Source organism: Lycium ferocissimum, chromosome 6, assembly GCF_029784015.1.
Source record: "Lycium ferocissimum isolate CSIRO_LF1 chromosome 6, AGI_CSIRO_Lferr_CH_V1, whole genome shotgun sequence".
In the NCBI taxonomy this organism is placed as follows: Eukaryota; Viridiplantae; Streptophyta; class Magnoliopsida; order Solanales; family Solanaceae; genus Lycium; species Lycium ferocissimum.
In genome coordinates this window covers 6,429,409-6,446,840 of record NC_081347.1, presented here as the reverse complement: position 1 = coordinate 6,446,840, position 17,432 = coordinate 6,429,409, and the positions used below count along the sequence as shown (strand labels likewise).

The 17,432-nt window shown below is 37.3% G+C and overlaps 1 protein-coding gene across 1 annotated transcript; it reads right to left on the bottom strand.

Moving 5' to 3' along the window:
• Positions 1 to 9,298: 9,298 nt before the first annotated feature.
• LOC132059095 (protein FLOWERING LOCUS D) lies at positions 9,299 to 15,460 on the bottom strand. Its single transcript, XM_059451584.1, has 6 exons — positions 15,116 to 15,460; positions 12,526 to 14,002; positions 10,740 to 11,501; positions 10,514 to 10,559; positions 9,925 to 10,382; positions 9,299 to 9,661 (listed from the first exon to the last, which is right to left on the bottom strand). Exons 1-5 carry the CDS (start codon positions 15,365 to 15,367, stop codon positions 9,980 to 9,982), a joined length of 2,940 nt encoding a protein of 979 aa, XP_059307567.1. The 5' UTR covers positions 15,368 to 15,460; the 3' UTR covers positions 9,299 to 9,661; positions 9,925 to 9,979.
• Between the last annotated feature and the right edge of the window lie 1,972 nt (positions 15,461 to 17,432).

The window sequence follows — 17,432 nt, the reverse complement described above, 5'->3', positions numbered from 1 at the left end:
AATGCATGTGTTAATTAATACCGTCAATCAAACGATTAACATTAGCTTCGTGTGCGAGATTCAATGTTGATATTAATAATTACAAACCATCAACCAAACGACCCCTAACAATCTAGGCACAGCTTATGACATTTTGTAGACTCTACCCATGAATTTAGCCTCTGCATACGTAACCTTTGCAAAGTATAGCCGATCACAAGTCCAAATAAAAGAGGAAAGTTGTGGCAGATTGACATTTAGCGTAAAAGTTTTACATAAATTATGATGAATCTTTTTAATGTTGAGTAGAACCAAATAGATACAACAGATTTGTATATTTGATTCCCGCTAATTTTGAATTGAGGCATGGTTAATTGATCATCGATCAATTTACATCCAGCTCTTACTATTTGATTTGATATGAGAAATGATTCCTAAATAATGAGCAACATTTATGGTTATTTGCGCTTGTGAATATTAAACATTCGAATCTTGCTTATAAGATCGGATCCTAAAAACCAGTGTTTTAAAAGGCGTTTTTGGGGCTAGCCCCGGGGCGATGATTCGAGGCGAAAGTCTCAAAAGGCGTACGCCCAGGCGTATATTTTAAACAATTCGGGGCGTACGCGCAAGCGTTTGGGGCGAGTTTTTTTTTGGGGCGTGTTGGGGCGTAAGTTAAAACTTCTTCAAATTAAAACAAAATTTGTTAAATAAGTCCTTAATATAATGCTCACATTCTCAAAAGTCAACTAGTAATTACTCAAATATTTTAAAAAGGAACCGAAACATTAAATTTAAAAGTCATGATCTTTTTTTATTGCTAGAATGCCTAATATATGTTCTTTTTCAATTATTTATCTTGTCTTCTACTATCTCAAAAAGTAACGACGATCAAACGTTTGTAAGTAGCGTATAATAGATTATTTTGATTATTTTTTTTGTGGGGATGGAGCATATTTATAGTTTTCTTCAAATTTTTACGCTATTTTACCTATTAAAAAGTATTTATTATAATTATATCCTTTTATGAAATACTAAAAATTAAAGTCCCATGAGGCTTACGCGCCGTTATTATTTCGCCGAGCTACGTAAAACGCCTCGATTTACGCTCCCGCCTTTTAAAACACTTCTAAAAACTAGTTGCTTATTGGTAACAAATTTTTTTTAATTATATACTACATGAAATACAAAAAGTAATTACTACACAATTGAGGTATATTTTATAACAAGCTCCTACAAGATTTGTAAGTGCATCTTATGTTGTAATTACAATTGATCCTTTACAACTTTATTATTCCCTTGTATTCATTTTTTGACCTTTCATTAATACAGAACTGTTTTATCTACAATGACTAGTGACGATAGCTCCGGGCAAAATAGAGCTCGGGCCCAATAAGTCTACCCATTTTTTAAAACGAATCAAACCCGATCCATCAGAAAAAAAATTACTATGCAGCTTTAGAAAAATATGTCTACTAAAAAAAAATGGGTAGAAATTTTTTTTAAAGTCATGTGGCATTTTTTTTAATTAAAAAATAACCTAAATGATTATTTTTTTAAAATTCCGTCAGCGAAAAGGGTATATTTGCACCATTTTATAACGGCGGGGTATATTTGCACCATTTTATAACTGCGGGGTATATTTGCACCATTTTGTAACGGTTAAACTTATCTTTCCCGCTCAAAAATGTATTTTGTCGGTAGCCATATACTTGTTTAGAATTTTATTTCTTATGTTCAGTTGTGGGAAATAATTGAATTCAACATTAAGTAATTAAAGTGCGATCACCTCTCAATGGGTCAAGCTATTTAATTTTTATTGTAAATTTCAAAGTTCAAATTCCATAACTTTTCTGATGAAAATTAATAAAATAAATTTAAAATTCATAATGAAATTGTTGTTAAAATCTCCTTATGGCAACCGTGCCATATATAATGGGATAGATCGATGTAGTACAAAATAATCATTCTATCCTTAATTTATAATTTTACTATGATAATCTTAATTAAAAAATTAATGCATCAATTTCTGTGAAATTTTAAAACTAATCTAAGTATTTTTAGCGGAATATTAAATATTAGAAATATTTCTTTGTATTGCTATGCAACATAAATAAAGGGATTAGAATGTTTTTACCTTCGTTCCTTCAAGTTGGAGTAGTTACTTAATTGAATAGGGTACCATACTTTTTACAAATTAATACTTTAATATGTATATCTCAGCAAATTACACAAATAAGGGCTATATACAGAAACAATTTAATATATGCATGGTGTGAGGACCCACCATGTTATCATGCCACATAGGTGCCACTTGGCACATATATTTGCCATGTGGAATGATTAATATATAGATATTATGGGAAGACTAGAGATATAGGGAGGTTTTGTACTAAAATTTTGTCATGGAAAGTCCTTTGGCAGTTGTGTAGAGATTTCTGAATAGGCTTATTAGTAAATAGTAGGGCTTGTATAATAATTATTATTTACATATTAGTCCCTAGGTGAGTAGAAAGATAAAAGGAGGGTCATTCATTTGTAAAAATCATCAAGCAAAATCAATCAAGTCTACTATAATAAAAAGCTTCCTTATTCTAACAAATTTCTCTTGTCTTTCTCAATTACTATTTTAGCGATCTTGAGTATAGTAATCTAGGCTGACTTGGCATAGCAAGAGCGTGAGCAACTTGTGCAAGAACGTGAGCGAGTTGTCAAGTGCCGCACGTGCGCTTAGTTGAAGACTAAGGACGTGACAACGTGGTATTAAAGGTTACAACCGAGGGAATGGCAACGACGGAGAAATCAACGCCGCTAAAACCCAAGCCAACGTTATCCGTGATGCGCGGCAAGAAAGGGCCATAACGAAAGAGGAATGACGCCAACAAGAGCCGGAGGTGCCGCCGGAGGTTGTGCCAAATGAAGAGCTTACATCCCAAGAACCGTCTAAAAAGGAAGATGACGTGGAGGTCCCTGTTGACGTCTCGCTCGGTAAAGAGTGGGTTATGAAGGTTAATGTGGGGATGGACGCCATCGACATATTTGGCCAACGTTTGGGTGACTTATAAAGTGAGGCACTCTTAGCGTTCTTCGGCGGGCATACTCTTGAAGAGATTGAAAGCATCCGAAATGACTTGGAAGGGCACGTACGCGAGATTGAGGTAAAGCAAACCATCAACCGCCTTAGAATGCGTATAGCGTTGATACTATCGATGCCATGAAGACAAAGATAGTGGCACTCGAAGAGCAGTCATGTTGGCGTGACCGTATAAATGTTGTTTGACGAGGGAAGCTAAGATCGATATGAAGCCACCGGTGTTTAAAGGGGTTCGTGATGCACGGAGGTGGAGAACTTTCTTTGGCACTTGGAGAATTTGCGCATGGCAAAGTAAGGGACGATGAGGCCAAGATCAACACCGTTGTGTTGTACCTAACGATCGACTATGGTGGAGAAGAAAGGTCGCCGACGCGGAGGTCATGCACAATCAACACGCGGGATCAATTCAAGAACAGTTCAAAATTTAATTATACCCAAATAATGTTTTTACAAGGCAAGGCGCAAAAGTAGAGTTGAAGCAACGGGGAGCATCCGCGACTATGTATAACTCTTCAGAATTCCCAACCTTACCAATGATGACTTATTGTTTCACTTTATAGACGGGTTGCAAATTGGGACACGGAGTTACAACGCCGTCAAAGTCGCGACATAGACCAAGCCATAAGAGCCGAGTCTTTAATGATACATGACAAGCATGACAAAGGTCAAGGCAATGAGTCATGTGTAGAGAAAGGGGAATGGCGAGTGCAAGGAGTTGCAACAACAATACTCCAAGACTCAAAATGCAAATAAGTTCACGCCTACTGGTCGTCGGCTATGTCGAAAGAGAACGAGAAGAAGATGCTACTTATGCGGAGGGCCAAAAAATTGCCCCGACTCCGAAGAGCATTAGCGCTATGGTACGCGCAAGTCATGAGACGCAAACACCGAGTACGAGAATCGCACTAAGGACTATGTGTGGTCTTGTCGCGAAGCAAGATAGTCAAACCAATGATAATAAAAACCAAGACGTGGATCTCGCCATCAATCCCGCTCGTGCCCGGGTAGACACCGGGCAACTCATAATTTTGTGACCGAGGTCCAATAAGAGACTAGAACTGTAAGCTCAAGACTAACGCCCTCGTTAAGACCGTGAATGCTAAGCCGAAAATGCTCGTGGTGTAGCTAATGGCGTTAGTGTCAAATTGGGCGATTGGAAAGGTACGACAAATTTTACCGCCACTACTATGGATATCTTTGACATTGTTTTGGGGCAAGAGTTCTTTAGGCATTGTCATGTGATGATCGACCCCTACCTCAAACGTCTCTTGGTCATGGAGCGAGAAGGCTCTTCTCATTACCTACGGTGACTATGTCGCGTCGGACGGGCCACACATCTTTCGGCTATGACTTGTCAAGGGGCTCAAGAAAGAGGGGCCAACATTCATGGACCATTACAAGTTTGAAGGAAGATAATGGTACCCAAGAGACACCGCCGCCTTGGATAGATAATTTGCTTGAAGAAAACAAAGATGGTATTTCCGAAGAGCTACCTAAGAGCTGGTTTTAGGCGTGAGCGGTTGATAAGTCTGGAGCATTTAGGAAAGGGTCAAGTCATGCATCGATTACTATTACCGCCTACACGATAGAGATTGAAGCTATCATTGACTACTAGGCCGGTGGAAACAAAGGCAAAAGGCACTGCCATGTTCTAAATATATTGGAAGGGAATTTTTTCTTAGAAGTCATGGGCGGTTTGAAGACTTGTGGCGTTTAAAGACAAGATTCGAGAGTTTATTTAGCGAGCGGTGCGCCGCTTCGCCGCACCATCAGGCGGGGGAGAGTGTGAGGACCCACCATGTTATCATGCCACATAGGTGCCACTTGGCACATATATTTGCCATGTGGAATGATTACATAAAGGGAAGAGTAGATATTATGGGAAGATTCTAGAGATATAGGGAGGTTTCCTTGGAAGACCCTAGAATTTCATGGATTTGCATGGAAAAGTCCTTGGAATACTCTAGTTGTGTAGAGATTTCTAGAATAGGGGCTTATTAGTAAATATAGGGACTTGTATAATAATTATTATTTACATATTAGTCCACTAGTCGAGTAGTATAAATAGGAGGGTCATTCATTTGTAAAAATCATCAAGCAAAATCAATCAAGTCTTCTATAATAAAAAGCTTCCTTCTAACAAATTTCTCTTGTCTTTCTCAATTACTATTCCCTTAGCGATCTTGAGTATAGTAATCTAGGCTGACTTGGCATAGCAAAGCGTGAGCAACTTGTGCAGAACGTGAGCGAGTTGTCAAGTGCCGCACGTGCGCTTAGTGAAGACTAAGGACGTGACAACGGGGACCATAGATTTTGTGCTCAAGTTTTGTCACTTGGCAGCTTAAAGGAAAACTAGCAAACTATGCCTGTACGATGCACGGGGCCTAACATAATTAATTTGGTTACTTAATTTAGTTAGTCTTTATGGTTTGTATATTTTGCAAAGGATACTACGATTTTCCTTAGTGAGTCTCCATATTTTTTTTCCTTTTTCTCTTATTTTTCCCCTTAATTTCTCAATTGTTGTTAAAATTTGTCTCATTTTGATTATGTCTGCCTCTTTTTATATTTAGTAAGTTGGCAATTCAAATATTCTACATGTCAAGTTTATAATCACAAGATTCAAAGGATATTTTATTATATTATACACATTTTTAATTTAGAACCATGAGATTCAAAAGTCTATCTTTATTTTTTAAACTCCCTGTCTAGTCAAACGTAGACACTTAAATTGAGACAGAGGGAGTATATGCCGAATGAAGGAAATGAAAGGACAATTAAGACTTTAACCCGTGGGGACTTAAAAAATAAACACACAAGAGGTAGAATTAATGTTCAACTTAAAATGTACACATGTTAGTCCTACACAAAGTACAATTTTAGTTGCTTTTTTTACAACCTATTATTGTTATGTTCGTTTTCACTGGGCGTTTATACATAATAAGAAAAAGGAAAATATAGAATAGACATATGTTTTTAGTAATGTGACCAATTAATATGAGACAAAGAGTACTTCTACCAGATAATTATTAAAAAAAAAATAGTGGTGTTCTTCAAAAAATTTGATACTCAGCTTTTTTAATGCATGTGCTAATAATTTTCAATTGTTAAATTCAACTCAAACCTTCAAAAATTAATAGACCACTTTATCTTGTTCTAAGGAGATAGAAATAACTGTACACCAAAGGAGAGAGAACCGGAGTGAAGCAAATTATTTGAAATGTTAGTATTTATTTGAAATCGCACACGTGGCTTGGTTTTAAAAGGTATGCAGTACACGTGTTTGTTTATCAATAAAATAAACCCAAGTATGAGGTATAATTCTCAAAGCATTTTGTACATTTAAGTACTGCAGTGTTCATACCCTCTAGCCGTTTATATATATTAGAAAAGTGCCAAGTTCAATAGTCTAAGTGGTCGTAACTTTGGTGGGACCCACAGCTTGACAAGGTAGAGTAAAATAGATAAACGTATAGCTGACATCATCTTTTGAGGGTATATAAAGGCCCTAACAATAACAACAACATACCTAGTTGAATCCCACACATTAAGGGGGTCCAGGGGGTAGCGTCCCGCAGCCTTACCAGATTCCCACCTGGAAGGTAGGGAGGCTGCTTTCGAAAGACCTCGGCTCGAAAAAAGAAAACAAGAGAAAACAAGGAAAAGAGTCGGATTGATACAAGCAAATCAAAGCAATGCGAAAATGAGAAATAACAAGGGCAGAGAAGTCTTGATAAAACAGCATGGATAGACAAGACCCAAGACATAAAAGCAAGAATCAATGGGCAATAAACAATAGAGCAAAACTGCGCCTACTAGTGCGAAAGAAAAGCAAGACTACTTAATAGCCTTCTATCCTAATCTGAGTCCTCCACAACCTCCTATCTAAGGTCATGTCCTCTAATCCGAAAATGCGACATGTCCCGCCTAATCGCCTCTCCCAATATTTTTCTCTTCCTCTACCTCTCCTAAACCGTCCATAGCCAACCTCTCACACCTCCGCACCGGGGCATCTATGTCTCTCCTCTTCATATGTCCAAACCATCTCAGCCTCACTTCTCGCATCTTGTCCTTCACCGATACCACTCTCACCTTGTCCTGGATGTCCTCATTCCTGATCCTATCTCTCCTAGTGTGCCCACACATCCATCGCAACATTCTCATTTACGCTACTTTTATCTTCTGCACGTCAGAGTTCTTGACTGGCCAACACTCTTCCCCGTACAACAGAGTCGGTCTAACCACCACTTTGTTGAACTTGCCCTTAAGTTTTGGTGGCACTTTCTTGTCACACAGAGACCCTAAGCGAGCCTCCATTTCAACCATCCGCACCAATACGATGTGTGACATTATCGTCAATATCCCAACTTCTTATAAATAGACCCAAGATCCTGAAACTTCCTTTGATGAGTACCAAGCTTCACTTCCACTCACCCTCCGAGGTACGCCACCGAACCGCACTCTAAGTATTCCATCTCTCGTCCTACTCAACTTGAAACCAGACTCTTATCTATCTTCAATCCTCTAGCTTAGAGTTAACCCCGCTACGAGTCTCGTCAATCAAGACTATGTCATCTGCAAACGACATACACCATGGCACCTCACCTTGAATTTGTCGCGTATATCCATCCATCACCAAGGCAAATAAAAATAGGCTAAGAGCTGACCCCTGATGCAAACCCATTAGAACTGGAAAGTGCTCCGAATCTCCTCCTATAGTCCTTACCCTGGTCTTGCCTCCATCATACATGTCCTTGATCGCTCTAATGTATGAGTACACCTTTACGTGCATCTCCACAAAACCTCTATCGCACTTTATCGTTAGCTTTCTCTAGGTCGAGAATACCATGGCAAGTCCCTTTTCCACTCCTTATCTCGCTCCACCAATCTCCTAACAATATGAATGGCTTCGGTAGTAGAACGCCCCGCACGAATCCGAACTCGGTTTTTAAATAGACATATCCTCACCTTCATCTCTACACCCTTTTCGCACTTTCATTTGCTTATCTGATACCTCTATAGTTGTTGCGGCTTTGAATGTCGCCCTTGTCTTGTACAAAGGAATCATCGTACTCCACCTCATTCTTCGGCATCTTGTCTTAAAAATGACATTAAAAATCGACCACTCCAATTGTGCACTCTTCCAAAATTCAGAATCTCGTCATTCCTCTTCACCGCACATCCTACGAACAACAGTTCGTCGACCCTTTTTATACTCCTACAATAATAATCGCAATGCCTCTCGAGAACTCCAAATCTCCCAACACAATGTTGCCCTTCTTCGTTCAAGAGTTTATGGAAGTATGCCGTCATCTCCGTCTAATGAGAGCTTCCTCCACCAACACTTTGCCATCCTCGTCCTTGATGCACTTCACTTGATCCAGGTCATGTGCCTTCCTCTCTCTCGCCTTGGCTAGCATGAACAACTTCTTATCCCTGAGGGTATATAAAGGCCCCAAAAGTTGAAATATTTACCAAATTACACAAAGAGAACCAATGAGATAAATTTAAATATGAAGGGCAAAACGGTCAATTTACTTTGAAAGACCATGAAACAGAGACACGTGAAGCTCCTCACTGTTGCTTCTTATATAAGAGAATATTAGAGATGCAATAAATTTCCTTTCAAGTTTTTATTTCAATATCTCTAGTTACAATTAATTTTTGTTATCTGACATAGGTTTTTCACTTACAGGAAACTATCATCTTTGTCAAAAAGTTAAAATTACTGTTTCAAAACTTCACTATTCCCTTGTAATCATTAGTTAGCCTTTTTTTTAATTATTAATAAAGGAACTTCCATATTTCTTTGCATGATGACATTAATTAGGAGTGCAATAAATCATCTTTTTAAGTTTTTGAATTTTCATTTCAATCTTCGAGTTAGCTGTTTAAAGAAGTATAAAACTTTTTCATGGACCAAAAAGCTCATTATCTTGTTTTATGATCGCATTAAAAAGGTCGTAAATACCATTTTCAGATCTTTTAGATTAATACAAACTTGATTTTTTTTTCTTTTATGGTGACATTAGAAATATAATAAATGTTCTTTTCGACTTCTAGATTTTTGTTTCAATTTTCTCGGTCACAACTAATTTTTTGTTTGAAAAACTGATTTGAAAAGTATTTCAAGAGAAATAATGCTTTTCACTCACAAAACATTAATTTTTTTTAAAGTGAATTAGTGTACAAACACAACTTCAACTTCCAAATACTCTATTTCAATTACCTAACTAAATTTTTTTTATTTCAACTTCAACTAAATATTATCCACACGCCTTATAAACAATTTGAGATATCGCGAGAAGAAACTTATGCGACAATAAAGTCAGTAACATGACTTGTTGACAACAGAAGGAACAAGGCATACCTGTAAGACAGCCATTATCTGGGCTGATTCAAAAGCTAACTACTTTCTGTACACTAGTTCTTTCTTTCTATAGTAAAGTACTACTGCTCCTACATATAAAAACAATATATTTCCCTCTTTGAGAAAATAACATAGAATTGCTCCAAGAAATTGGCAACTAGAACGGCAAATTGGGGAACTAATTGCCAGTTGCATCACGGTTTCCAAATCCCTAACACCTGCAAAGCCACCACATAAAGGTCAATAATAAGATACATGTTAAATTGCAGTTTCGTCAACACGACAACTACTTTTACAGGAACCTTAAAGAAATTTAAGTAGTTCTTGATAGTTCAGTAGTACATTCTACATTTGCTAGTTTGCTGTAACAAGGAGAAGACAACAACAGAACATAAAATGCCCTAACAGAAGTTTTTATAGAAAAATGCATCCTAACAGAATCTAAGGAGCATAATGGGGAAATGGCATAAAGATAAATTACCTCATAACGGGCGAGCAAAGCAAAGTGTCAGCTACCATAATATACACGATGTATTCTAACTAGCGGAATTTCCACTAGAAGGCGGAGCACATGTATTCGTGCTATCATCATATATACTCCTGGGATAACTAGGCGCATTACCATTGCTTCCTGTCTTTCCTCCAGCATCCAAAATTGGAGGGGTAGAACTACCACTATTACCCTCAAACTTATCACCAATGCTTGCATTGGGAAGCACATACACAGAACTACTGGCCACTGATTTTGATCCCATGTTGTCATTTACACCAATATTCAAACTTGGAGAAGCTACAGATCCAATAGTGCAAACTGGTTTAGGCTCCAAATCTACATTTGTTGGAGAGTTCGCGGTACTGGTGCTGCCAACTGCTTTAATCCTGCTGATAGCAGCAGGGGAAGAGGTGGTTCTATCGCCTCCGCTTACAACTTTAGCCTTTCTGAAATAAATTCATAACAAGGAACAAGAAAAGGCTGAGATTCACTCCCAACAAACAAAAAAAAAAAAAAAAGAACTAGCTCGAGAGACAAAGAGATGAAGGGGAAAGGGAAAGAGGGTGGGCGCTCATACCTAACTATTTTTCGCTTGAGAGTGGTGCCTTTTGACTTCGTGACACCTGTTTAAGAAGGAAAATTCTTTAGACTTAAACTAATACAGGCCACGGTTTCTAAAAAGGAATAAATGAAGCTACTTGCACCTTCCTCTCTAATAGAGAGAGGGAGGAATATATATATATATATATATATATATATATATATATCAGTATGTATGTGTAGAAAGCGAAAGGATGACATACCAGATTTAAGCGTAAGAGATCTGGACCCAGGTTTGCGCTTTCCCCTATCAGCCTTAATTGAAGCAATTATAGAATCAATATTTGGACCCAAACCTTTTCTTCCAATCAGTTTCACCCCAAGCTTCTCAGAAAGGAAATTCAGCCTCATCTCGTCACCGCCTCTGACCTCTCTGAGGTCAAGGGCTTGTTGCTTGGTTAGCAAGGCATAAACATGAAGCTCATGCTGGTTATTAAAATGGGACTGAAGCTGCTGAAAGAGTAATTTATTAGAAAGATGTCGATCAGGCCTTATCCCATCATGATTCCGTGCTTGGGGCCCACTGAAAGTTACCCTCAAAATTGCTGGTGAATCGAGATCAGAACTTTTTTTAGCAAAAATTATAGAAAAACTACCAAATTCCACGTCTGGCTCCCTAAATAAGTCGTCCAGAACACAAGCATAAGAATAAGCGCTCTTTGATGGTTTTTTCTCAACCTTCAAACTCATGGTTCTAACCTTAGCATGGTGAGCAATGTTCGCAGCTTCTCTAAGCCCACTAAGAAAAGCTCCGTGCATAGTGGCTGGATATCGCCTATTTGTGGCCTCACCAGCAAAGAAAAGTCTGCCATCGCCCACACTTTCTGCTAAAATATCATAGTCATCTCCTGATGCCCCGACTGCAACATTAGAGTAAGAACCCAAGCTGAAAGGATCACTTCCCCATCTTGTACAGACAGTTTGGATGGGCTCTGGCACTTCAATTCCTTGTGGTTCATATATACCTGATAGCAATGTCGCAATTCTCATTACTATATCAGAATCAAGAACCCCAAGCTCCATGTAACAAGAATATTTTATCTTTACTGATATAGAGAGATACACAACCACATATTTCTATCAAATGCAAAATACTGAAGATAGATTAACTAAAGCAGATAGTAGAGTCAAGATGAAGAAGGAAAAAGAGTAAGCTTTTCACCCTCCTCGCCCCCACGTTTTCCTTTTTCACATCAAAATAATTCCTTCTTTTGGGAAAGAGGGATGTGGCCCAACTTTTTTTCATTATAAACGTTACTATAAGGCATGTCTACTAACAATAATTACAAGGAAAAAATAAACACTAGCCTTCTTCTGGGTTGGTTGGATGAACATAAGAAGTTGATATGTACTGAAGAAAACCCTATATTCCTACTTTCTCTTCAAGTTTGTCTCCCTCAAAGAGAGACATCTCCCCTGCCATACATTTATATAATTACTAGTTTTAGAATACGTGTGTTTCACAAAGGAACCCGCACCCACTACTCTTTGGGTGTGCACAAGGTAAACCCTGCTCCAGTGTAATAGCCTGTGTGGTTTGCAAACCACACAGGAGAGGTAAACCGCACTAGCCAAGCCCTGTGCAACAAGCTCGACCGAGAAAGCATGCAGGGGGTTCAAACCTGAGACCCCCCATTTGGGAGATTACTTGCTCAACCAACTCGGCCACCCTTGCGGGTAAAAAACTAAAGGATTATTCGGCACTGATTCATAGTCCACCTTTTCTAAAGTATCAACCTAGTGAGATAAATGATTCAAAACTGAGAGCATTGATCATAAAAAAGTCATGTCACTGTTACTCGGTCCATCTCTTCTAACCAAGACAACCAAGAGAAAATGCCATTATCTCCTTGAGAAAATTTAATTTTTCTGCTCACCAAATTATTGTTTTTTCTTCTTTTTACTATGCTGAATGATATCTTATACAACAGAATGAGAAATTAAATTTCAAAATTATAGAAGTCAGTTGCAACAAAAACTGCATTTTACCTTTTAGAATTTGAAGAACTTTTGTCACTGCATCAGTCGGGGGCATGGTCTCAAACTTGTGCGCAGCTTCTCCAGCAACTAGAGCTAACAATAAGGGACCACCAGCAACAGTTGCATAGCTATAAAACAGAAAGAATTCACCCCTGCTACTAGAATTATCAGTAAGATGTCCAAAGGTATCGAGATCAGTGCCCCAGAACACATACGGGAAAAGCATTGCAACTTTATTTAACAATCCAAATCCCAATCTTTTTATTCCGTCAAGCTTCCGCTGAGGCAACTCTGGAATGAACTTCATAGAACCACCTTTTAAAACTCCAAGCGGAACAGTGCACAGTGCCATATCTCCTTCAAATACTTGGCCCCCAGCGACAACCTGTACTCCATCGCTACCATAACGAATGGTATGCACAATTTTTTCATAAAGAATAGGTACATTTTCGGCCAATGCCTGAACTATTTTTCCATTTCCTCCAGGCAGGAAGCAGTGATCCCCTCCCATGTCAAAAGGGTCATCTTGGTCCCAAAATGCTAAGGAAAGCTTAGAAATCAGACCTGCATTTGCATATTCCAGATTTGCGAGATGCCAATTAAACAAACCCATCTCCTCTTCATTCACGGAATCCTCATAATCCTGACGGAAAGTCTCCAATGCTGCTCCAAGAGAAACATCCTGTGAAACTTCTCCCATTAGCTGCCTGAGCTTGCTTGCCTTCTCCAAAAGTAGGTTATAAGCTACCTCCACCTTGTGATCTAAATCTTGATCAACTGGCTTCCCATCGACACGATAAAGAGGGCATTTGTCTCTGACCTTGTGAAGTGTGTAAGAGAGCTGCCGTGCCAAAAGACCAAGCGGGTTCCCAAGCGTACCCGTCAACACACTCCCTCCTAGATCAGCAGCAGCCACCTTATTCCCACCTTCCATCTTTTTAGTGTACACTCTTCCACCCGCACGCTTTCTTCCCTCCAAAACTGTAACCTTAAACCCAAACAACATCAACTGCCTCGCTGCAGCCAACCCCGCAAGTCCTGCCCCAATAATGATCACACTAGGCTTACTCCGCTCAGCTGGAATCTTATCCTTAATGGCCGGAGCAACTCCAAAATTAATATACCCACGTGATAACACATAGTTATAAGCAGAATCCAGCAGAGCACTACAATGCTTAGGTATAACGTCAACAAACATCTCTTTCGTTATCCAAGTCGATACATTTTCGCGCCATTTGGTAATTATATGGTTTCTAATTAGAATGTAATTAACCTGCTCGATACCACCCACTACAGAAACAACCCCAGCCTCGATTTCCTCGTCAGTCAAAGAGTCAGCTGGAAACCCAGCAGTTAGAGCAATTAACGCCTCAGTCGTTGCCTCTTTGTTAATTACAATAATCTCATCCGAAGCATCGGAAGCAGTAACTGTTCTAGCAGTCAAATTACGCACAAGATTCGAATTGTCCACAAGGGTTTTGCTAAACTGGACAGAAGAAGGAAATGATAATGAAGATGGGTACTGTATATTGTCATTACAGTTATAACTAATTAATAGCCTGTTTGGCCAAGCTTCTAAAATAAGAACTTTTTTTGAATGAAATAGTGGCCTAACGATCCTTTAGACCTTCGGAATTCGAAGCTAGAGGTGTCAGAAAAGTTAAGTGCTTTTTTTTCAAAAGTAAAAAGTACTTTCGGTGAGAAGCATTTTCTGTTAATCAATTTAAAAAGCACTTTTAGGCGCAATTAGTGTTTAGCCTAGCTTTCAAAAAGTGCTTCCAAGTGTATTCTCAAAAATGCTTTTCAAAAACAGTATTTTTTGGGGAAAGGTACTTTTCTCTTTTTGCTTCTACTCCCTCTATCCCAAAATAAGTGTCGCTTTAGTTCACTTCAAGCCCATTTAGAAAAATAATAAATATAATGTATAGTTTCCCAAGGTAGGGGTAAGGTCTATGTACATTCAACCCTCGTCAGATCCCACTTGTGGGATTACACGGGCTATACTGTTGTTGTATAGTTTACCAAGTTACCCCTATTTATTAGATGTTTCTTGAGAACTGAGCACTTTTAAGAAGTAGTTCTTTAATATAAGGGTATAGTTGGAAACAATTACTCCCTCCGTCCAACTTTGCTTGTCCTCTACACTAAAAATAGATGTTCATTCTTACTTGTCCGGTTTGGAAAACCAAGAGATAATTCACCATTTCATATATGTTTTACCCTGACTATTAATTATTGGGTTGGAAACTTCAAGGAATTGTTAATGGTACACAACTTTTAAAGTATTGTTTGATTGATTTCAACCATTAGATGATTTAGTAATAATTAGGGGTGATATAGTAAGATGGACGTATGGAATACTCTTTTTTGTCTTGAATTCCTAAAGCCACAGTTATTTTGGGGCAAATTTGTTTGCTAAAGCGACACTTATTTTGGGTCGAAGGGAGTAAAAAAAAAAAAAAAAACAGCTTCTACGACTATTTTCTCCCAAAAACTTGGCCAACAATCTCACTTTTTAAAAATAAGCACTTTTGGCCTCTAAAAAGCTTGGCCAAACAGGATATAAAACATTTTAGGAAATAGGGAAATTGTGATATACCTGGTCCAAAGACGACGTCGTAATTCGAGGCCTACCTCGTCTCCTTTTAGTTGGAATAGATAACGAAAGAAGCTGATCTGATATCGAATCAGAAATCGGGTTAGAATTCGGGTTAGGGTTAGGGTTTGGAATTGAAGTGAAATTGGGAGTAGAATTAGGGTTTGAATTGGGCAAATGAATGGTGAATTGAAGAGGATTGTTACTAGTAATATAAGGTAAAGATTGAGGATTATTATTATCTGAAGGATCCATGGATGTTTTTTGACCTTTTTTGCAACTGTTATATAGTACTGAGAAAAAGGTTGATGAAAAACAGCTTTGGTTTTGAGCAGGTGGATCTAATATGAAATGGTTCTAAATAAAATTATACTCTAGGCACTTTTATTATTGGAATTTTTACGCATACATACCTACTTCTAATACATAATTAATTGCAGAATAACTATCTTTTATTTTAATTACTAATAATAACTAAATACTTTTCTAATTTAACTATTATGAAAACCTACACAAGAATTTTGAATTACCATTTCACAAATACACCTAAAAATTAAGCACCCCAATCCCATATCCCCTTTTAATGGTAACAATATTAATCACTTAATATATATTACCATTCTCTCTCTTTTTTCATAACTTCTTACCTTTTATGATCGTCTTCTTCCTCTCTTCACCCTTCTGCAAAAATTTCACTTCCATTCTCACCCATCAAGAAGATTCGTCATATTCTTTTTTTTTTTTCAAAAAAAAAAAAAAAGTTTAAAGACTCACGTTCTATCCCATCTCCTTTGTTTCGTGAATTTTTCGCTATTTGTGTTATTATTCTTCCACAAAATTAACTTGGTGGAAGTGATTGTTTTTTTTGCATGTGGTGGTTATGGCGGCGCACACGAGAAAGGGGAAAGAGAAAGTTTTTTAGGTTTTGAGAAGACGAAAAATATATGTATTTGTGTATGTTCTATGATATAACTATCAATTGTTGTGGTTGGTGGTGTATTTTTGTAAGTTTTTCTATATATTTGTGTATTTTGTTCAAATTAATTCCATCGCTCATCTAGTTTCAAATCCACTAGGTGACGCAAATACATGGTAAATTTTTTATATATTTATGTATTTTGTTCAAATTAATCCCATCAAATACATGGGTGATGCAAATTGTTACTCACACAAATACATGAGATTTAATATAAAATACATGGAGTTTGATTGGAAACTTCAAATACATTAGTTATGCTATCAAATACATGGGTAAATAAAAAACGAAATCAATATTGAAAACTTCAAATACATTACCACTAAATACATGGGTGATGCAAATTGTTACTCACACAAATACATGATATTTAATATAAAATACATGGAGTTTGATTGGAAACGTCAAATACATTAGTTATGCTATCAAATACATGGGTAAATAAAAAATGAAATCAATATTGAAAACTTCAAATACATTGGCTGTTGATTGATCGTGTTGTTTTGAAATCACATAAATACAACTTGAATAGACGAAATTTGTGAAATCAAAACGGTGTTTTTGCACGAAAATACCTGATGATTGATCGTGTTTGTTTTGTCAATGTATTTTCAGAGGTGTTGAAGATTTAATTTGAAATTTGAATTTTTACGTTTGAATGTGGAAGAATGCATGGAAGAAGAGAAACGTGTAAGGAAAGGGAATATTACAGCAGATTTTGCGGAAAAGAAGGTAAAAAATATCTTAATTTCTCATTTAATACCACCACCGTTACATCAAATCCTAAATTAAAGGAGCCCATTCCTTTTTTTTACCGCATGCTCATGTATTTGCTGGAAACAAATACATGCGAAAACATACACAAATCAACTGATTTTTAGCTACGAATGGTAATATTAAAAAGGATAGCTACAAATAGTAGGAAGCTACAATAAGGTAGTCATTTGAGAAATTTTACCTTTATTATTACTGGATAAATTTCTCTTTTAGCTAGGTTTGGCCATAGATTCTCAAAAAAAAAAAAAAAAAAAAAATGATAAATTTGATTTGGGCGTAGTTTTTTAACTTTTGAAAATGTGTTTGGTCATAATTTTTCAAAACATATTTCACATTTTATTTTGGAAGACATGAAAATTAATGATACCTATAAGTTCTAAAAACTATCAAGAATACTCAATCGTACAAAACATACATACTTATTAATCTCAAATTATGCAGAACATGATATTTTAATAACTGCTAATAACACACTTACTAGCTACTACAATTCAAATTACAATGCACCGATCCATCCGTGCAAGAAAAAAAGAACAATGGTAGTAACTAGCTATTCTTTAATATAAT